The 23,463-nt window shown below is 36.6% G+C and overlaps 1 protein-coding gene across 1 annotated transcript in view; it reads left to right on the top strand.

Moving 5' to 3' along the window:
• The window catches only part of CDC73 (cell division cycle 73), a 137,457-nt gene that overhangs the window by 73,316 nt on the left and 40,678 nt on the right, over positions 1-23,463 (top strand). Inside the window, exon 11 of the mRNA XM_043568382.1 lies at positions 15,756-15,813. Within this exon, the coding sequence (XP_043424317.1) occupies positions 15,756-15,813 (58 nt within the window). The remainder of the gene's footprint in view (positions 1-15,755; positions 15,814-23,463) is intronic.

The following is a 23,463-nucleotide window of genomic DNA, read 5'->3' as shown; positions in this document are numbered from 1 at the left end:
AGGTTATTTGATCTTTAGTCAACCTTGGTAGAATGGAAGTTTCATATTTAATGCTGATAACTTTAAAGACAGAGCCAACAAACTTAAATTAGTTTCACTTGCGTCCACTTAAAAGTCAATCAGTCTTTCCCCATTGTCAATTTTCACCTGGGACACCAGTGGAGGTTTCTGAAGTGGGTGGTCCAAGGGAGTGCACTTTGCTCCGTGACCTCGAGGGTGGGAGGAGGAGCCAGTGGTACCTGAGGCACTGAGGATGGTATAGGAACCAGTTATGTGGACCGCACGCAAGTTGGCACAGAAACAGGAGGGGAGGGGAAGGCAGAAGAGGCAAGGTGCCAGCAGAAGGCAGAGAAGGAAAACCCGATTGAAAACCTTAGCTCAGACAGAGGAGCAGACGCCATGTTTTTTTCACCAAAGTGGAAATACGGAGTCCACATCAGGCCAGTGAAGACCTGGAATTTCCCCAAAACAAATAGAGTTTCAGCAACTGCTTGAGAATATTCCTTAAAGTCCCCATCCCGAGGTAGACTAACCACAGTTGGCTCCAATTATAGCTGTTAACCCGGGAAATGAATGAGGGAGAAGCCCTCACATCTTAGGCAGAGGAACAGAGAGAGAGTCAATGTCCTCTTCAATCTGATTCTATCTCGGCCAAACCAATAAGGCCCCCTTCTCAAGGTTCCTTCTGATAACGGCTGGGTTTTGGAGGCCCCTTCCGATTCGGGCACTCATTCTTTTCCATTTTCCTTGTAGTAGACACATTGGTATTTTGCTAAGGGGGGGCTCTGGGTTTCCCCCCTTTTGGCGGCTGGACCTTCCCCATCCCGATGCCGCCATAGACTGTATGCTATTCACCACAGAATCACCCACGGGCCCACTCAGGCACCGTGGGCTTTTGGAAACCTTAAGGGTGCCCGTCTGTGGAGCCACAGAATCGAACTTGGCAGGCGAGCCAGACAGAGACACACATTGACACTCACACACACACCAGAGGTTATTACATTCCCTCCCACAGAATTCCTGTAAGACATCTGAGGTCTGTCTCCGGGGAGTGATCAGGTTCCTCTTCCACTCTTGCCAGTGGCCTCACTAGATTGGGACCCCGGCCTTACTGGTTCTGACGTCGGGTCCAGGTCCTCACCTGCCAAGTCTCCTTGAGTCCAGAGGGGACAGCGGAATGGGGCTGGCCCTAGGCAACCGAGCAGGAGACTGCCGAAATTCAGGCAGGGCGCGCCTTCTCCCTTGCAATTCCTCATTCTGTCACCCCTCGCCCCTCTCCCAAACCGGTGGCAACAGTGGGCCAGGGCAGTTGGGTTTCCCAGTCAGGGAACCAAATATGTTATGGAACCAGGCTGGAACGCTGGTGGAAAAACCAAGCGGCACTCAGAGATCTTGGAAGCCCACCGGTGGGCTCAGAGGAGATCCTTCTCCAGAGATCTGAGCCTGTCCTATTTTTTAGTGTAGCTGATGACATGTGTTTGGTACTTGTAGGAATCTCCTCTGACTTTTTTAAGGAGTATTTGCAACTTTGCCAGAAATGCTAGAAGGAATGTTAAAGAGTTTTATAAATGGGAAGCCTAAGGCCTAGAGCTTTGGCTTTTCCTTGTTAAATATGAAGGAGAAAATTGAAAGCCAGGCTTTTATTTTAGTTCCTATGTCCACTCATTACATGCTCACTACTTTTTTTTTTTTTTTTTTTTTTACTTAAATGTAGGTAGCAGAATAAGGCTTAAGTGCCTACTTAAAATAATGTATTTTACACGAGTGGAAGTGGATTTTAGAAGATCAGTATTGTATTTATCAGTAATTCCTTACATAGGATTTGACTATGCAGCTAGCAGCAGTGACTATTATTTACCCAAAATCAGATCACATGCTAAGCCTACCTAAATTGTTAGGTAAAAGAATTTTTTTTCCTCATAGTAGTTTTAGTATCAGAATACCCATTTTAAAGATGACGAGACAGTGCTTAGAGTTGTAAAATAATTATCCCAGATATCAGCTAATTAGTGATAAGAGAGTCCAGCTGGGAATTAAAGCAAGATTATGTAAGTCTTTATGCACTGTTCTTAACCATTATACTGTATAACATTGGAGAAATTGTGGGGAGTTTTTTATAGGAGTGGCACAGCATACCCAGAAATCATTCATAGAATTATAAATGGATGTTGGTTTATATTTTCACTTACCAAATACATATTGATAAAACTACTTTTTGCCAATATATGTAGTTAGGCACAGTTTATTAAATATTAGGGAGACAGAGTCTTAGACATATTCCCTATCTTTTCTCTAGGAAGGATAAGACAATTATTTTTGCTACTTCTTTTGATTTGACTCTTTTTTGGTGTCCCATTGAATTTATTATAGATCTTGATTATTAAGAGAGCGTTATTAGATAACCTACTGGTTAATGGTTCTCCCAGTACTGATTGGAGCCCCTGAATTCCCAGCAGACTGTTGTTTCAGTTATGCTTGCTTAAGGGTTAATGTAGCAAAAGAGACTCCTAGAAACTAATAAAAAGGTGCCTGTGTACTTAATCAGAATGTACTTTAAACTATAGGTACACCTGCCATCAGTTTCTTAAGTTTAAATTAAACTAGCTAAGCACTTTACATAAAGTACAGAAAAACAGCAGACATGAGATAAAAGTTCCTTTAGTGACTTTTTCTAGCAACCTGCATGTTTCCAGCCAAGAGAAACTGTAAAAATCTTATGACAGGCAAGCTTGTAGAAGTTCTTTCTTTAGTCTAGTTTCTTTTAACATCTGAATTCTATGGTTAAACTTTCTCAGTAAATGTGACATGTTCTTTGTCACACTCAGCAAACTGGCAGCTATTTTATTAAGTTTTATAGTCATAAATGCCTTGTAATTTTTACTTCCATAGGTCTACTTTTTAATCTTGTAACACATCCCTGATGGAAGAAGTAGGCTGTTATTACTCTGTTTTGGCCAGAACTGTCCAGGTTTTTTTTGTTGTTGTTTTGTTTTTTGTTTTGTTTTTTTTTTTTGGATTTTCCTGGGCATGTCTACAGTAGTTCTCTAGGAGACAGAATTTAAAGACAGGATTTGCAGTGCCTCCTGACTCTTAATTTCTATTGAGTACAGAAGTAATTGTTACTTTATTCATGTGGTTAGTAGCTTTTGAGTTATTATTACATGATAAAATAGGTATAGATTTGCTCACTGATAGTAAAGATAAGTCATTTCATGGAATTCTACTTTCTGTATAAATTCAACTAAATGTCCTTGGTAAAAAGAATGAGGGAGAGGGGTGCTGGGGTGGCTCAATCGGTAAGCGTCCAACTCTTGGTTTCGGCTCAGGTCATGATCTCATGGTTTTTGTGAGTTCAAGCCCTGCATTGAGCTCTGGGCTGGCAGCAGGGAGCCTGCATGGGATTCTCTGTCTCCTCTCTCTCTCCCCTTGCCCTACTTGTTCTCTCTCTCTCAAAATAAATAAACTTAAAAAAAAAAATGAAGAAAAGGGAGTGGGGGGTAACAATTCAACCATGGCAAGGTGATTCACTGAGAATGAGCAAATATCCTTGAATCATTTGAGAAGAGGAGACATGAATCTGGTTTTCCCTACATTGGTCTTCATTCCTGTTTGTGCTTTAGCATGAGGAATTGGCCCCTAAAAGCCAGCGAGTTTTTTTATTTTCAGCCAGTGCTCACATGAAGAACTAGTTCTTTTTTTCCAATGTTGGAGAAAAATCTTAATGTTTTGGATCATGTGTAATTTCCACCATAGTACTCTGAAAAATGCCATTTGACATAGTTATTTAGAGACCAGTTTTAGTTTTAATTGAGATCAGTCAAGAGTTCTGCACAGTAATGTTTGCTTGAGGTTTATATCTTTTGACTTAAAGTCAGTTGAAATCTTTTTCATTATATATAAGATATGGACAAATGGTATATTTTTGGATTTTTTTATTAGTAAGTAGTTTTCTCTTTTTGAAGAAAAATTAACTGTGTTCATTAAGAGTTTATAATTTTCCTTTGAAGTCAATAGATGATTTATGAACCAGTTTTACTTTTCTTTGAACCTACAAAGCAGGAATTAGCCTGATTGTAAATTAGCAATCTCAGAATGACCACAAGTGTCAGTGTTTGCCTGCCTTATTCTTCTTCAGTTTTCACTAACTTGTGCAGCAAATATTCATACTGCCTAAGAATTTCTTTTGACTTGAAAGCAGAGCCAAATTTAAGGGTCACTTTTAGAACTAATTATCAATATCCTTATAGTTTTAATTTATACAAACTGTTAATGATCCTAAGGGAAAAGATAAGCATGAAAATCAGTAGTAGTTTATATTATGCTTGTATATTCTTCAGTTTCTTAGTAGTATAGCTATTTCAGTTAAGCATAAATCAGCTGGCTTCTTACAATTGTTATTTGACGCACGGGAGATGCTCTTGTTTAGAGCTTTGGTTGTCAATGGAGAAATAATACTTCCTAGGTGGTATTCTAGAAATATTTTTGGTTGACAAAATAATTGAAGTGCATTTAGTGAGTGAGGCCAGGGAAGGAGGTCTGTAGTGGGTGGTACAATTTTAAATGAACCTAGAACATAATTGAAATGCAAAGTATATTTTGTAAAGTTTTAACATTAAGCATTGAATTTCCCTAAGTATACAGCCACAGTGTATATTGAAGATTGTATTCAACTTTGTTCTGAACTTGGCCATTTTGAAAAATCCTGTTGCCTGTGGCTGTGATGCTTATAGTAGTTGACTTAACCAGTAGAGTATACCAGTTGTGGACATGTGTGATTGTTACATTCACTGTGATTTTTTGAATGGGTACTAGTATTTGATTAATTCATAATGTCTTCTGGTGTAATTTCTGAGATTCACATTGAAATGCTTGTGCTTATCATAAATTTCTTATAAAATTTCATTTTTGTGTTAGGATATTGATTTTCATTACATTACATACATAGGTTGCTTATATTGTGCATTTCATTTCAGATTGTTAGAGGATCAATGTGTAATATTTCTCACACAAAGGAGACATATTGAGTTTGATAGGGGTGTGAAGCTCACTAGGTCAGCATCTTTGAATAAGTTATTTCAAGCATCTTAATCCTTACAACTGAATACATGGATAGTATTTAAAAATTTAAACACTATTAATTCATTACAAAGTATAACAAACAATTTGTAAGTTCAAGTAGATGTAGTATGTTGAAACTTAAAACTGCTTAAACTTCACAAAGAAGCATAATTATTCACATATGAATTATTAGTATCAGAAAATACTTTTTATTTAATAGCTTCAGTAGTTAAGGAAAGAAAGCAAAAAGTTACAAGTAAGTAAATAGAATGTTTTTCCCAAAGGGCTTTTTTGAGAAGAGCTGGGAGCATAAATATACTTAATTCTAAATTCACGGAGCTCTCTTCAGAGTGATCGTTTATGATCTGATTGGAAATAGGAACTTTAGTATAAAGAAACTTTGCAAAGCAGAAAAGAGGCAGGCAAAGGTTATAGGATTAGGAAGGGGTAATGTTTAACTTTAGGGTTTGATTTTCTTCCCCTTCTTCAGGTTCTTAGAAGATACCTAAAGGATTCACTTATATTCAGTAAATACTTCGAGAATTTTTTATATGCAAGCTACAGGGGGGGATATAAGATATGTCATTAGGTTCCTTTTTTTGAAGGAATTGATAGAGCTAATGGATACGTAGATTATTATAAAGATAACAAAATAACTGAAAGAAAATATTATATAGTTAAGTTTTTTTCAAAAACCATTTGAAATTGTTTTATGCAATTCATTGTGGCATCCCTCAGTTTCACTCTTTTGATACTTTTGATCTTCCCAGTTGTGGTTGGTTTGCATTACATTTTTATCTTCTTAATTTTTCATGCTTTTCTAGTATTTTTATTCCCTTCAGATAAATAACATGATGTCTCACAAATAATACAATTGCTGCATTTTAGTGAACCAAACGTGAAAAATGAAAATTTGTGTTTCTGTTGTACCATCCATTTTTTACCATCTCCCTGATCATTTACTAACATACTGAGTCTCTTTCTTTTCCATATTCTCATAGTTAGCTGACTTTGAATTTTTTCTATATTTTCTCTGTAATTTTTCACAGATTTTATATTTATTAAAATTTCTGGCATTTGTAATGTTGCAGAACATTTCAGTTGACTCTGTTGGGAATGTGGGGGTCAAATAGTTAAATATATACACGTCTATGTTTTATTTTGGCTTCTTGAGTCAGTTTATTGAATTATATTAAATGGTGAAATGTTGAATGGTTTCTTTCAAAGCTTAAAATATTGTTATTTTCTTTTCTACCTCTATTCCCAGTATCTATAATTATGTGATTCTCAAAAAACCAAGTTTAGCTAATTCCAAACATGTACCCTTTGATAGAGGGAGCTGGGCAGGAGAATATTATGTTTTTATTCACATGGAACAAAAGAAGAGCACATGTTTATGGCTATACCAAGAAGCCCATGTTGAATTATGTCTTTAAACTTAATCATTTAACTGGACATTGAGGTTGTACTGCAGTGTCATAGTTCCTAGTGACAGGGTATTACTTATATTAGAATAATGGAATTTTAGAGCAGAATTAGGCCTTTTTAATCATTAGAAATCTAGTTTCCTCATTTTAGAGGCAAGTTCATGAAGACCCTGAGATGTCATTTTCTCAGAGCTCCCCACTTTAATATGTCATAGCCAGAACTAGAACCTGGGATATAAGATTTCTTTCTTTTTTTTTTTTTTTTTAACATTTATTTATTTTTGAGAGAGAGAGAGCAGAAGCGAGGGGGTGGGCAGAGAGAGAGAGGGGGGGGACATAGAGTCTGGAGCAGGTGCCAGGCTCTGAGCTGTCAGCACAGAGCCCAACGTGGGGCTTGAACTCATTGACTGCGAGATCATTACCTGAGCTAAAGTCAGACGCTTTAACCAACTGAACCACCGGGTGCCCCTGGAATATAAGACTTCTAAGTCAAGTTTTTTTGCACTGATTTACACTGCCTCTGATTACATCAGTTTTTAGTCCATGGACCCATTAAGTTATGCAGATGATCCCTTACCCAGTCCCTCTGCCACTATAAAAACAAGCCCACCAGTTTTAAATGAGAACATTGTGCATTAAACCTTAGTGACACATATAAAAGAATTGCTCATTTGTGCTAGAAAGGTATGTGACCATTATTGAATTTGATATTAAAGGAGATCAATTCCCATACTTCTGTTTGTTTCTGATTTGCAGTTTTATAATTAAACATTTCATTGACATTTATGTGGATATAAGTTTTTAATCTGTAGATAAATGAATGAAAAAAATTTTGACATTTTCCCATTATATAAGAATGCCCCTTTAAAGATTTTGTGTTTTGTCTCACTCTCTTTTCCTCTCTTTTGATCCAAATTTCAGTTACTGTATTTGTAATAGTCTGGATTCTCCAGAGAAACAACCTATTGGATGGATTAGATGGATTGGGTGGATGGGTGGATGAATGGATGAGGAGGAATTGACACATGTGGTTGTGGAAACTGAAAAGTCCCAGGATTTGTAGTCAGCAAGCTGGAGACCCAGGAGAGTTGATGGTACAGCTCAAGTCTGAGGCTGAGTCCTGATGTTCCACCTTGACAACAGCCAGGCAGAGAGTGAATTCTTTTTTATTCAGCCTTTTTGTTCTGTTCATTTCTTCAGTGGATTAAATGAGGCCAACCCACATTGGGGAGAACAATCTGCTTTACTCAGTCTACTGATTCCAGTGTTATTTAATCTTATCCAGAAATATTCTCACAGACACATCCAGAATGATGTTTTAACTAGATTATCTGCACACTCCATTGCCCAGTTGACACATAAAATTAACCTTCACAGTTATCCTCTGAAAGCATTCTAGAGAATGATGAATGGAAAACTGGTATTTAGTTTTTTTTAATCAATGAATATCTTCTTATGTTATTAACACTTGTATTTCAGTTTTGTCTGTGACTATAAAGAAGATGTATATTCCCAGGTCAAAGTTTTAATTCTATGAGTGGATTTGGATAGGGATAAAATTTTTCTTTTTTCTTCATTGAGATTAAAATATTTACTTTATGCTCCTTTGATTTCACATAGCAGAAACTTGCTCAAGTCAGCCAAAGGAAGAAAAGGAAATACATGATAATGGTATAAGAATATTCTGCAGAACCCAAGACTGAGAAATATAAATTGGCCTTTCTTAAAGAACACAGTGAGAAATTGGAAAACTTTCAGGAATCAAAGAAGCTTTTCTGTTTCTGTGAGGTGCCATATGATTATTTGTCACTTTTTCTGCATCTGCACCCCAGCTCTCTGGTCCTTTGTATACCCAGTCCTCCTTAAAACCAGTCTGGCTACAGGCTACAGCTACAGCTAACTGTAGCTCACATTGCTGGGCATATCTCAGTATGGATTTCATAATTCCAAAGAAGAGAAGATTTGATAGGATCACTGTAGTTCATGAGTTTATCCCTTGTGGGTATAGTCCAGCTCTGAAAAGGGGAAATTGGGTGTTGTCTCAGTAGACATCCCTTGAAAAGTCTGCCATCATTTGTAATTGGACTGTGTTTATTTTTATTTAAAAAGTTTTTTCCCCTAATGTTTATTTATTTTTGAGACAGAGACAGAACATGATCAGGGGAGGGGCAGAGAGAGAGGGAGACACAAAATCCGAAGCAGGCTCCAGGCTCTGAGCTGTCAGCACAGAGCCTGACGTGGGGCTCAAACTCATCAACTGTGAGATCATGACCTGAGTCGAAGTTGGACACTCAGCCGACTGAGCCACTCAAGCATCCCGACTATGTTTATTTTTAAAGCATATTTTATACTTTTTTAAGAAGACTTTTTTATTGTTGAATTATATATATGTATTTATATAAATATGTGTGTATATATACATATATGTTTATAAATGTTTTAAGGGTACACAGTTCAGTGGCATTAAGTATATCCATAATGTTAGGCAACCGTCACCACTCTGTGTCTCCAGAACATTTTCATCATCCCTAATTGAAACTCTGTACACATTTAAATAATTTCCTATTGCCCTCTCCTCAGCTCCTGTAGCCACTATTCTACTTTTTATTTCTGTGAATTTAACTCTTCTAGGTACTTCATGTAATTGCAGTCATACAGTATTTGTCTTTTTGTGTGTAGCTTACTTCATTTAGCGTAATATTTTTAAGATTAATCCATGTTATAGCATGTATCAACTTCATTCTGTTTTTAAGGCTGATTTATATTCCAGTGTACATGTAAACTGTAGTTTGTTTATCCATTCATTTGTCAGTGGATATTTGGGTTTTCACCCTTTGGCTATTGTGAATAATGTTGTTATGAACATCAGTATACAAATACCTGTGCAAGTCTCTGATTTGAATTCTTTAGGTTCTGTACCAAGAGTTGGAGTTGCTGGATCACATGGTGATTCTATGTTTAATTTTTTGAGGTTCCATCGTACTGTTTTCCACAGCAGCTGCTTATTTTACATTCCTACCAGCCATGCACAAGGGTTCTAATTTCTCCACATCCTTATCAGTTTGTTTTTTTGTGTGTGCTTGTTTGACATTAGCTGTCCTAACAGGTAGAAGTGGTACCTCATTGTGGTTTTCATGTACATTTCCTGAATGATGAGTGATATTTGAGCATATTTTCATGTGCTTACTGAGAATTGTCACTTTCTCTGGGGAGATGTCTATTCAAGTTTTTTTGCCCATTTTTGAATTGGAATGTTTGTCTTGTGGTTTTGAGTTGTAGGAGTTCTTTATATATTTTGGATATTGGCCCCTTATCAGATAATGATTTGCAAATATTTTCTCCCATTTTGTGGGTTGATTTCTCACTGTGCTGATAGCACCCTTTGATACAGTCCAATTTTGATGAAGTCCAGTTAATCTGTTTTTTTTTCTTTCTTTGTTACCTGTACTTTTTTGTATCATAGCCACAAAATCAAGGCCAAATTTAATCTCATGAAACTTTTACTGTGTATTTTTCCTAAGAGTTTTACAGTTTTAGCTCTTGAATTTACACCTTTTGATCTATTTTGAATTAATTTTTGCCTATAATGTAAGATAATGATTCAACTTGGTTTTTTTGCAGGTGGATATCCAGTTTTCCCAGTACCATTTGTTGAAAAGACTTTCCTTCCCCATTGCATGGTCTTGTACCTTTGTCAAAAATCAGTTGACCATATATGTTGAGAGTTTTCTGTATTTTCCATTGGTCTATATGTCTGTCTTTATGCCCATACTACACTGTTTTGATTACTGTAGCTTTGAGTAAGTTTTGGAATCTGGAAGAGTATGTGAGTCCTCCAACTTTATTCTTCTTTTTTTAAGATCAGTTTGGGGTCCCTTGAGATTCCATATGAAATCTAGCATGGATTTTTCTTTCTCAAAAATACCATTGGGTTTTTGGTAGGGATTGCATTGAATCTGTAGATTGCATTGAATCTGTAGAATTGAAATCTTAACATTATTAATTCTTCAGTCCATGAACATAGATCTCTTTCCACTTATTTATGGCTTTAATTTCCTAACAGTAATATTTTATAGCTTTCAGACTTTAATTCTTTTGCTTCCTAGATTAAATTTATTTCTAAATATTTTATTCTTTTTAATGCTATTAAACATGGAATTGTTTCATAATTCCTTTTACAGATTGTTTGTTGTTAGTGTATAGACATGCAGCTGATTTTTATGTTTTTGTTTTGTATCCTGCAGTTTTGTTGAATTCATTTATTAGTTGTAACAGGTTTTGTGGAATATTTAGGTTTTCTACATACAAATCTTGTCATCTGCAAAAAGATAAGTTTATCACTTCCTTTTGAATTTGGATGCCTTTTACTCCCTTCTTCCTCCCTCGTTTCCTTCCTTCCTTCCTTCCTGCCTGCCTGCCTGCCTGCCTTCCTTCTTTCCTTCCTTCCTTCCTTCCTTCCTTCCTTCCTTCCTTCCTTCCTTCCTTCCTTCATCTTAATTGCTCTGGCTAGAATTTCAGATGCTATGTTGAATAGAAGTGGTCAAAGTGGACATATTGTTCCTGATCTTAAGGGAAAAGGTGTCCATCTTTCACCACTGAGTATGATGTTAGGTGCTTGGATGTTTCATGCTTAAGTTTTTATTATATTGAAGTTTACTTTCTCTCCTAGTTTGTTAAGGTGGGTATGTATTGTTTTTAAATCATGAAAGGGTATTAAATTGTCAAATGCTCTTTCTGCATCAGTTGAAGTGATCATGTATTTTCCCTTCATTCTGTTAATGCGATATATTGTATCTGTTGAGTTTCATGTTGAACCATCCTTGCATTCCAGGAATCTGTGCCACTCGGTCATGCTATATAATCTTTTTAATATGCTACTGAATTTAGTATGCTGCTGAACTTGGTTTGCCACTTCTTTTCTTATAAAGAATGTTTCTTTATGGAAAGAAGTTGGTTTAATAATTATTAGTTGCTCTTTATTTTGGGAACTGAGCTGAACATACACATATAGATATATACACATACACATTAATAGAAAATACACATATATATTACAAGTAAGTAAATGTATATGTAATTATATTTATAATTTTTGAACTTTCATTCCTTCACTGGTCTCTTCCATTAGATTGCAAAACTTCATGAAGGCAGGAAGAAATACTTCTTTTGTTTATACTGATGCATTCCCAGTTTTTTATTTGGTACTCAGTGCTCTTGATAAATGTGTATGGAATGACAATGTGTATGGAATGAATAAACAACAATTAATGTTGTTTAATTCTCTCAATAATCCTTTATGATATTTCTACCACTTTTATTTAACAGATTAAAACAGTTTAATAGTTGTGAGTCAGTAGTTCTAAGGCAAATGGAATTGTTTTAATTAGTTGATGTATAGTTTTAAGGATGTACCATGCACCAGGCAACCTGGAATAGGCATTGGAGGCATAATAGACAGTCCCTGACCTAAGATAGCTTACATTCTGGTTGAGAGAAATAGACAAGTAAGTAAAGAATTCTAGAGCAAAATGAAGAATTGATAATAGGTATCAAATCTATATGTTTTATAGATATAATATATTTTAGGAATGTGTTTTCTATTTTCCACATTGGCATACATTGTATGCATATACTTCTGGGTTATAGTAGGATTTAGAAAGAGAATTGTGCTTATAATTTGTGTTTTGTTCTTGAAATCTTTTATGTTTTCAGCCTCATTGTCATTTGTCTATAGAGATACAGTTTTCTTTTTGTACATAGCTTTTCCAAAATACTTTTTTTTAAAGGACTCACTCAGTGTACTTTTGCCATCATAAATACAGTAGTCAGGAGGGTAGATTATAAACTTGTAGAGTCTGTGTGTATATTCTGTGTGTATTCTTCGTTTAGAATTTCAGTATTTCATGAAGTTGCATGTAAATAGCATTTTCCCAAATTGAGTAAGTATAATGCATTCTTTTTCATACTGACAATTGTTACACATATTTTTCTTATGATAGTACATACTATATTATTTCCTACTTGTTTAAGCAGCAACCAATATTCTGTCTCCCAGTAACGGAAGATTTTTAGATTTTTCTCACTGGCTAAAATAAGGCAAGTAAGGATTATAAACAGTACACTCTGTTTTGTCTTGTTGTGTTTTGCAAAAATGATTCTATCACTTCTCTGTCACCCCACTCCATTCTTTATCAGTTATTTCTTTTCTGGAATGCCTCAAGTCTGAGTAGAAATTGTAATGGTTCTGACTTTTCAAGAGAAAGCAAGTTTTCCTCCCAGTTAGCGTAGTTTTTCAGCTCTTTTAGTTGTTTTTTTTTGCTGATACTTTTTTTTCCCAGATGGGTATTATTTTTTCCCCCAATCCAAATATCTTTAAAAATGTAGAAGTGTCAGTCTCTTGCATATTACTGCCAAATTATTATTCCTGTTTCTTAATGTATGCCAGATATACCACTTTGTAGTCTTTGGAAAACTTCACCTCTGTCTCTTCATCTTTAGAGTAAAGGGTGGTGGTTTTTATATGGTTTATGAGGTTCTTAATGCAATGAGTTCTATAATTTTATTTCAAAAGAGTGCAGATCAGAGTGGAATGAACTTTTAGCTCTTAGTGTTGGCTAGGGAGCCCTAAAACAGCCATAAACTAATGACATGATTAGCAAAGATTTCTTCCCTCTTTTCTTTCATGGAGCCCATAGTCTCCTATTTAGTAGGTTTATAGCTGTGTATACACAGTGGGTGTGAGAGAGAAAATGTGTGAATGTGTGCTTGCACTTATGCTTACACTTATTTGTGTTTACTAACTCCAAAATTAAGCAGTGTTATAATGATTTTGGCAACTCAAAATTTTCAGTACATCTGAGAAGACAAAATTGGATAAAACTCTCTTCAGTTGCAACTAACAAACTGCTCAACTAACTGAGGTAAGATGTGTGTAGAATTGCATAGAGTGGTGAGATGAAGAATTGTAAAGGTTCACATAATCGAGAAGAGGTAGGGGGAGAATAGGCCTTGCAGGCTATTTTAACTAGATAGGTTTTATAAGGGATGTCATATTCCACCTTTTTTTTTTTTTTTTTTTTTTGCACACTAGTGTCATTCTGTCCCTCATAGATGGGTGTTCCCCCATGAGTCAAAAGGTAGGATCATCTGTAATTTTTAGTTTACTGCCTTGTAGCCTTGTAGCCTTTATACAACTAGAGGTATAACTTGCTAGTTCTAATTTGTAAAACAGATCCTGAGGGAGAACTCTTGATTGACTTGGCGTAGGACATATGCCTCCCCCAGTAACCTAAAAGGCTTATTGCCAAAAAGGAGTAATTTGGAGAAGGAGAAGGTCATCAAACAATGATAGCTTACTTTGCAAACAGAAAATACCCATTTTTGTCATTTAAAGGGGTCCCAGTTTTAAGTTTCCTCAAAAGTAGATAAAAATACTTAGGGGTTATGATTTGTAATGAATAATACTTTTTTTCCCATAGTACTCATATCTGCTTGTACTTTTCGCTGACCCATGTTATAATAGCCATAGCTGGTCATATAGTATAAGTATATTTTAGTAGTCAGCTGAATTAGTTTTGGTTTGGATAGTTCTCAGTTTGCACCTAGTGCTGTGTTCTAGTGATTCTGAACTTCATTTACTCTGTTCAAAAAAAAGAGAGCTTTGATTTGGATCCAGCCAGCCTTATAGTCAAATGTAGACAGAAAGATGTCTGCATATGTGTGTGCTCATTATCTTTCTTCCCGTCTCATTTATTTTTTCTCTGTTTCTGTGGGTATTCAAACCTCACCCCATGAATCAGCATTTTCATATAAGGGTTTCTAAGTAATATGGATAACATTTATTTTACTTTCATGTTTATTATATAGTATCTAGTTTATTCCTCTTTATGCAGGAACAATGGTATGGAAAGCTAAAATCTCTTTAATTGATTTAGTTTAATAAAAAAAACCTTGTGATAGTAGTCTACCATTCCAAATGATTTTACTATGTAAAATCTTTAAGTTTTGAAGAGAATGTATTATGGTTAAAATTAATATTAATTAGGAGCATTTCTTTAGAAATACTTCTGTGATTCTAAAACTGTTTCTATTATGGATTTATGTAAATTCCCTGCTAGTTATCAAATTTCATTCGGTTTGAGTACAACTAGAGTAAGATTTCCATAAATTACTAGTTGTTTTGAAATTTACTTTTGTAGCTTTCTATTAAAAATGTTATAGGGGCACTTGGGTGGCTCCGTCGGTTAAGTGTCCAACTTCGGCTCAGGTCATGATCTCACAGTTCGTGGGTTCAAGCCCTGTGTCAGGTTTTGTGCTGACAGCTCAGAGCCTGGAGCCTGCTTTGGATTCTGTGTCTCCCTCTCTCGGCCTCTCCTCGCTCGACTCTATCTCTCTCAAAAATAAGTAAACATTAAAATTTTTTTTTTTTTAAATGTTACAATGAAGGGTTGGCTGGGTGGCTCATTTGGTTAAGCGTCCAACTCTTGATCTCAGCTCAGATCTTCATCTCAGGGTTGTGAGTTTGGGCTCCATGTTGTGATCTGCACTGAGCGTGAAGCTTACTTAAAAAAGAGAGAGAGAAAAGGAAAAAAATGTTATAATGAAAAGTTTGGTGTGAATATTATTGAAACTGTAAAGTAAAGATAGTAAACTGTACAGTATAGATAGCTTTTTAAGATCTTAAACATTTCAGAGGCATTTGTTCCTGAGTATATAAACATAACAGATCTTAAATGTAACAAATCTCATCTTTATAAATGTGATTGTTTTCCCTGAATATTTTAAAGGCATTTAATTTGAAATGTTTGTGGGTTTTTTTAATGTGTTCCAAAGTAACATTACTTACATCTTTCTAGTGTGAGATTATGTATCATTTATTTATTTTGAAATTGTTCAATGGAAAAAAGATTGACTTGATTTTAAAATGGATAATGATACTTCTGAGAATATTAAAATTGTCAACAATTAAGCAAATCATTGAATATTAGAAAAATATTACATGCTTATGGTAACTACTGTGTGGTAATGAACAGTTTAAATTTATTTTCTACCAAGATTCCTATTACTGCTTCAAGACCAATAACATAAAAGATAAATGAGGGTTTTTTGTTTTGTTTTGTTTTGTTTTTTAATGCTTGGGATCATAGCATGGTCAGTAGAGGGGCTGACTGAATGAGAGCTAAATATGGAATTTCTTTGCAGTAATTAAATGAAAGTGTTTATTATGTAAAGGAACTCTGGCATCATGTGTCAATTTTTATTCTTTTAAAGGAGGGTGCATCAGCCCGTAAGACCCAGACTCCTGCAGCACAGCCAGTACCAAGACCAGGTAAAAATATAAAACTTTGGCTTTGTTTTCTTTTTTTGTTGTTTGTTTGTTTTTTAATGATGACAGTGAAATTTTTTGATATGTATAATGCTGTGCAGGAATTGAATTTTTAATTAAAGTATTTATAAAGTAATAAGAACATTTATTTGAAAACAATAGGTATAGTTGAAGAGATAAAGAAAAGTTTTTTTTAAATGTTTTTAAATTCTTAGAAAAATATTGTTTGTTTTTTTTAAGTTTGAGAGAACGTGAGTGGGAGAGGGGCAGAGAGAGAATCCCAAGCAGGCTCTGCACCCTGATGCACAGCTCGAATCCATGTACCATGAGATCATGACCTGAGCTGAAATCAAGAGTCGATTGCTTAACTGACTGAGCCACCCAGGAGTCCCTTTAAAAAGCTATCTATATGTACCCATCCCCTCACCAATTCCTTGTTTGAGTTCCCTGAGAGTACATGTGGATGTGATTTTTCGGCCCCCTGTTAGAAGCACAGCACCATAATTTTAATAGACTCTTCTGTAGCTTTGATTCTTGGACTATCAGATGTCTGTGTTATTGATCATATAAGTTTCTGTAACCAGGTTTTGTAAGGTAAACAAAGGCATTATTGAAGTTATGTTAGAAATATTTTTCTTCCCTCTTCCTAGTTCCTGAAAAGATTGATGTTTATAAATGCATGTAGATACCAACATTATATCCATTTTAGGTGCTTTGGGCTTGACTTTGGTGTGTGCTTTATTTTTATATTTAGCGTAATTACAGTGTTAGGCTATACCACATGTCTTTTTTTACTTCATTAGTGCTGTTGAAAATGCTGTGAAAAAAATTAAAAGGATCAGAAAGGCACAGGCAAGAATTTAGGCGATGTTCCTCTTAAATTTGGCAGTATCAGTAGTGTGGATTTGGATGTGTTTTTATTCATAGTACATTTACAAGCTAACCCTAAAATTATGTAGGTTATATATACTAAATATTTCTGGAAACACTTTAGAAGTATGGTGTGAAGATTATATGTGGCTCATGTTGGAATAATTTTGTAGGCTGTCTCACTGTGTCCTGGATCTGTACATTTGAATCTTGACACGACTAATATTTGCTTTTTTTTTTTTTTTTTAATGACAGTGAGTTTGTTTGAAATCTTTCTCATTCCTGTTTTTGAGAAGGAGTAGGGAAGAAGAATGTTCCATTAGTCACGTGTTGAATTTGGAGAACATTGGATAAATTTATTTCAGAAGACAGGACTGTCAGACTGTTTTTAAGTCGAGAGGACCATAGAGGTGCCTGGGTGGCTCAGTTGGTTAAGCATCAGACATTGGCTCAGGTCATGATCTCACAGTTCATGGGTTCAAGCCCCACGTTGGGCTGTGTGCTGACAGCTCTGAGCCTGGAGCCTGCTTTGGATTCTGGGTCTCCCTCTTTCTCTGCCCCTCCCCTGCTCATGTGTGTCTGCTCTCTCTCTTTCTCGCTCTCAAAAATAAATAAACAATAAAAAACTAATAGTACGTAGAGAACCTTACCAAAAGCCATTATAAGAGTATAAGGAAGCGGGGTAACTGGGTGGCTCAGTCAGTTAAGTGTCTGACTTTGGCTCAGGTCATGATCTAGCGGTTGATGGGTTTGAGCCCTGCGTCAGTCTATGTGTTGACAGCTCGGAGCCTGGAGCCTGCTTCGGATTCTGCGTCTCCCTCTCTGCCCCTTTCCTGCTTGTACTCTTTCTCTCTCTCAAAAATGAATAAACATTAAAAAATTTAAAGAGTATAAGGAAGAGCAATTAAATTCAATAAATATTAGTCGAATGCCTTCCATGTACTCAGTGCCAGAAACCAGGAAAAGCTAAGAAGGATCTCTCTTTAGGAAGGAAGAAAGTGAAGGAACTGAGTTGGGCCCAAAAAATATAACATCTGAAGTAGAAAGATATTGTAGAGGTAGTTGAATGATTGATACAGAATTGTTTTTCTTTGGAAAGGAGGGATGGGAGGTTATAGTTGGTCATTCTAAAGAAGATTGCCTTAGAAATTCAGAAAGAGTTTAAGAGAGTAAATACCACCACCTAAGTGAGGATTTTAACCCAGTTTTGTGTTGTGTAATGTAAAATTGTCTCTCATTTCTCTAAATCATTGTCTCAAAATCATTTGGCAGACAAAGGAAAGGGGTAGGGAGAGGCACTAATACCTAAATCAGGGTGTTCAAATATATCATGTGATAAAATGAAGTTAAGGGAGCTGGATTCTACCAGCCAGTTTTGTGACCTTGGGGAAGATCATATGTAAATAAAGGAGCTCTGAGTCTTTTCAACTCTTAATATTCTAACATTCTTTTTCAGTTGTTCTACCGAGGTGCACTGGCAATTAAACTGATTGAAATTAATGTGAACTAATGTCTCATAACAGATATTCTGCTGCTCATCCATGTGAGGTCTTCTCTTACTGCTTGACTCCCATAGGTTCTCAGTCCCTACACACCATTTTATTTTTATTTATTTTATTTTATTTTATTTTTGAAAAGTTTATTTTTTTTAATTTATTTATTTTGTTAATGTTTACTTATTTTTTGAGAGAGAGAGAGAGACAGAGTGCTAGTGGGGGAGGGTCAGAGAGATAGGGGGACACAGAATCCGAAGCAGGCTCCAGGCTCTGAGCTGTCAGCACAGAGCCTGACATGGGGCATGAATCCTCAAACCATGAGACCATGACCTGAGCTGAAGTCAGCTGCCCAACCGACTAAGCTACCTAGGCGCCTCTATATTTGAAAAAAATTTAAATTTATTTATTTATTTTGAGAGAGAGAGAGAGAGTACGCGTGAGTGAGGAAGGGGCAGAGAGAGAGAGAGAGAGAGAGAGAGAGAGTGAGAGTGTGTATGAGTAAGCAGGGGAGGGGCAGAGAGGGAGAGGGAGAGAGAGAGAAAATCCCAAGCAGGCTCTGTGCTGTCCATGCAGAGCCTGATGTGGGGCTCACACTCATAAATGGTGAGATCATGACCTCAGCCGAAATCAAAGTGTCCGAAATTTAACAGACTGAGCTACCCAGGCACCCGCCTGTACACCATTTTAAAAGCAAAAATTGGGGCATCTGGTTGGTTTAGTCAGTTAAGCATCAGACTCTTGATTTTGGCTCAGGTCATGATCACACAGTTGTTAGACTGAGCCCCATGTTGGGCTCCACACTGGGCGGGCTCCATGCTGGGAATGGAGCCTGCTTAAGACTCACTCACTCTCTCTCTCACACTCTCTCTCTCTCTCTCTCTCTCTCTCTCTCTCTCTCTCTCTCTCGGTAGCTTAGTCAGTTGAGTGTCCAACTTTTGGTTTGGTATGGAGTCATTGTCCCAGGGTTGTGGGATTGAGCACCGCGTTGGACTCCTCGCTGAGTGTGGAGCCTGCTTGAGATTATCTCTCTCTCCCTCTACCCCTCTCCACTGCATGCGTGCGCGCACTCTCTCTCTCTCTCTCTCTCTCTCTCTCTCAAAAAAAAAAAATATATATATATATATATTCTCTCCCTCTCCTTATGCTCTTCCCCGTCCCCTCTCTCAAAAAATAAAGTAAATAAAAATAAAAGAAAAAAATTTTTATAAGTTTTTAGCATCAATAAAACCTGGTTTGAGTGGATGCTAAGCAGTTTGTCGTGTTTGTCTAGATTAGTGAATTTTTCTTCTGCTGTAGAAATGTTTATTGTGTTTGCTTATGGAATGCTGCCTAATTTTTTTTACTAAAGATTTTTTTAAGTTTGTTTTGAGAGAGAGAGAGAGAGAGAGAGAGAGAGAGAGAGAAAGCACGAGTAGGGGAGGAGCAGAGAGGGAGGGAGAGAGAGAATCCCAAGCAGGTTCCACACTGTCAGCGCAGAACCTGACTTGAGGCTTGAGGTTAGGAGCTCTGAGATCATGACCTAGCCAAAATTGAGAGTCAGATGTTTAACCAACTGAGCCACCCAGGTGCTCTGATGCTACCCAATTTTGAAGGGATATTGTGTCATATATGACATGTTCATTATGTTATCTTTTTAAAATTGAAAAAATAAGAATGCTCAGAACATATCTGACAGTGTAGTAGGCTATAGACAGCAATTATGCAGTTATAATAACTGTTACTTGTAGGTAGAATTTGAATCATTTATTTTTTCCCTCTCCAGTGTGGTAGCTCAAGTATAGAATTCCATTGTTGATTATTGTTTCCTTTTTATTATTCTTTCACCATGTATTTATTGGGCACTAATTGTGCCAGGCAAGTCCCTGGGTAAATTTAATATTCAAAAGTGTCTAAAGTTATTCCCAACTTCTAAACATTTCTTTAGAGAACATAACTAAAAAGTACATGTTTTTCAGTGGATTAGAGAGGAGAAGCCTTTGATGAGCCATAGTTCTGTACCTGACTGTCATTTTCTTTTTAACTATCTTTTTTTTTTTTTAGAAATTTTTATTTTATTTTATTATTTATTTATTTATTTATTTTATATATATGAAATTTATTGACCAATTGGTTTCCATACAACACCCAGTGCTCACCCCAAAAGGTGCCCTCCTCAATACCCATCACCCACCCTCTCCTCCCTCCCACCCCCCATCAACCCTCAGTTTGTTCTCAGTTTTTAACAGTCTCTTATGCTTTGGCTCTCTCCCACTCTAACCTCTTTTTTTTTTTTTTTTTCCTTCCCCTCCCCCATGGATTCCTGTTAAGTTTCTCAGGATCCACATAAGAGTGAAACCATATGGTATCTGTCTTTCTCTGTATGGCTTATTTCACTGAGCATCACACTCTTCAGTTCCATCCACGTTGCTACAAAAGGCCATATTTCATTTTTTCTCATTGCCACGTAATATTCCATTGTGTATATAAACCACAATTTCTTTATCCATTCGTCAGTCAGTGGACATTTGGGCTCTTTCCATAATTTGGCTATTGTTGAGAGTGCTGCTATGAACATTGGGGTACAAGTGCCCCTATGCATCAGTACTCCTGTATCCCTTGGATAAATTCCTAGCAGTGCTATTGCTGGGTCATAGGGTAGGTCTATTTTTAATTTTCTGAGGAAGCTCCACACTGCTTTCCAGAGCGGCTGCACCAATTTGCATTCCCACCAACAGTGCAAGAGGGTTCCCGTTTCTCCACATCCTCTCCAGCATCTATAGTCTCCTTAACTATCTTTTTTTAATGCTTATTTATTTTTGAGAGAGCGACTTTGACTTTGAGAGAGCGAAAGAGCACAAATGGGTGAGGGGTGGAGAGAGAGGGGAACAGAGGATCTGAAGCGGGCTCTGAGCTGACAGCAGAGAGCTGATGTGGGCCTCAAACTCACAAACCATGAGACTGTGACCTGAGCCAAAGTCAGACATTTAACTGAACGAGCCACCCAGATGCCCCTGTCATTTTCTTTTTAGATTAAATCTTTTGCACATATCCCTGCTTCCTGCCTCTTTCTAATGCATTTACATTGCATACTTCACTTCTCCAGCTTTAATTTTCTACTTTTATTTCATAGATTTCCTGAAATGGATAGGTGGCCCGTAGCTCTGGTTTATCTTCTTACATGTGATTTTGAGAGAGAGAATTAGCCTCTCGTGTAATTTCAACAGATTGTGCTGATTGTACTATCTCATTCCATAGTTTTAATCTATGTGCCGATGATTTTCAAATTTGTATTCCCAATTCAGACATCTCTTCTTACCTTTGGTATCTTATACAAACAATCTCTTTAATATTTGGATATGCCATAGGCATCTTAAAACTGGTGTAAAATCTCTGTTCTCGGATTATCTTCTTCATGAATACGTGGTACCACCATCATCTATGTTTCTTAAGCAAAAAATTCAGGAGTTATTCTTCATCCTTCACTCTTCACATTTGCTTATTGCTCTTATCTAATATGTCACTGACTTCTGTCAAATTTACTTTTTCTGTGTTTCAAATTTGTCTCTTTATCTTCTCCCACAACTCATTTGTTTACATGAATTACATTTCTCTATACCAGTACATCATGAAGTCCATGACCTATTTCTGGTTCCCAGCAAGATACATATAGAAATTGGTAGTATGATACTGTCACAACATCCACTTGCACGATCATTTTCTAGCAATTCATTGTTACTGCATTTTATTCACTTGACCTTGGATTGGAAATTAAAAAAGCAAACAAAAAAACCCCCTTACCATTACACCTAATTTGAGTAGCACCTTTGTGAACTGTTGTTACGAGTCCTGACTGAGCTTTCTGCTTTCATGTGTGTCCCCTTTTGATCTCTTACCTAAATCTATTGTTTTTCTTTTACAGAAGATGTGACATGAAAATCAAACTATGTCACATGCTGCCTTAAAAGTTACAGAGTTCTTCAGTGGCACTTGAATACAAACCTAACATTACCTAGAGGCCTTATATAAATTGGTTCCTGCGTGTATTTTTAATCTCATCTCCCGCCACTCTTTCTTTTGTCCCTGTAGTGTGCACATGTGCAGTTCCCTATGCACAGCAGTTTCTTCCTGTCTTTGGCATTTGCTCACATTCCTACCTCTTGTCTGGACCATTCGGACACTTGTTCTTTGCAAGTTGGCTCCTTTTCATTCTTGAAATCTTAGTTTAAATGCCACTTCCTTTGAGAGGCTTTCTGTAAGCATTCTAGCCAAAGGATACTTTTCTGTCAGGATATGTTCCTTTTGCTCTTTAATATCACATGTTCAAATTTGTTTATGTGTGTTTGTGTGCTTGCTTGTTCATGCTCTGGCTCCCCTACTTCACTGGAGAGTCTTTGAGGGCAGGGATTATTTCTGTTTTATTTATAGTAATAAGAGTGCCTTGTACATAAGGCTCTGAATATTTAAGGGAAGACTGTAATTATATTTGAAATCAAACATAACAATAATAATTACTTACTCTCAGCTCGTACATTTTCAGTCATGGCATTTGCTAAAGTGCAGTGGTAGTGTTAGTGGTACCAGGAGCGGTAGCATTAAGCATTTAGCTGTAGCCACAGGGTTCACTAAATATTGAATATGCATGCGCCAAGACCTGATTAAGGAGTTAAGGTGCATTGTTGTCTTTAAGATTCTCACAGCAGTTTCAGGATATAGAAACTATTATTACTGTTTTATAGTTGAGGACAACCGAGACTGAGCAGTCTCTCAATTCAACTTGCTAGGGTAATTTGCCTAGGAAGTGGCAAAATGGGGATAGGAATTGAGATCATCTGAGTACAGATTCTTGCTCTTAATCACTTTGCCATATGGACTGGTGTTATTCTACACTTTCCTCCCCCTCTCACTTTGAGTTATGTCTATCATAGGGGTACCTGGGTGGCTCAGTCGGCTAAGTGTCTGACATCCAGTCAGGTCATGATCTCACCTTTGGTGAGTTTGAGCCCTGCATCGGACTCCGTGGCTGGCAGTGTGGAGTCTGCTTGGGATTATTGCTCACTCCTCTCCCCCGCCCCTCTCCTGCTTGTGCTTTCTCTCTCTCTGTCTCTTTCAAAAAAAAAAAAAAATCAAGTTTGTCACAGTGTCTGCACCTTGGTCCTTACTTTACTGGGGAACCTATTTATATTTTTTTGTAGCTTTTTTTTAAATCAAATCTTTAGACTTTATTTTTAATATGTGAGCTTTTATATTTTGTCTTTTTCTTACATCACATCTTCTCAGCCTTGATTTTAGTGAATTTTTTCCTAAATTC

Source organism: Prionailurus bengalensis, chromosome E4 (genome assembly GCF_016509475.1).
Source record: "Prionailurus bengalensis isolate Pbe53 chromosome E4, Fcat_Pben_1.1_paternal_pri, whole genome shotgun sequence".
Taxonomy (NCBI): domain Eukaryota; kingdom Metazoa; phylum Chordata; class Mammalia; order Carnivora; family Felidae; genus Prionailurus; species Prionailurus bengalensis.
The sequence above is the reverse complement of the archived record's forward strand: the minus strand, read 5'-3'. Positions and strand labels throughout refer to the sequence as shown.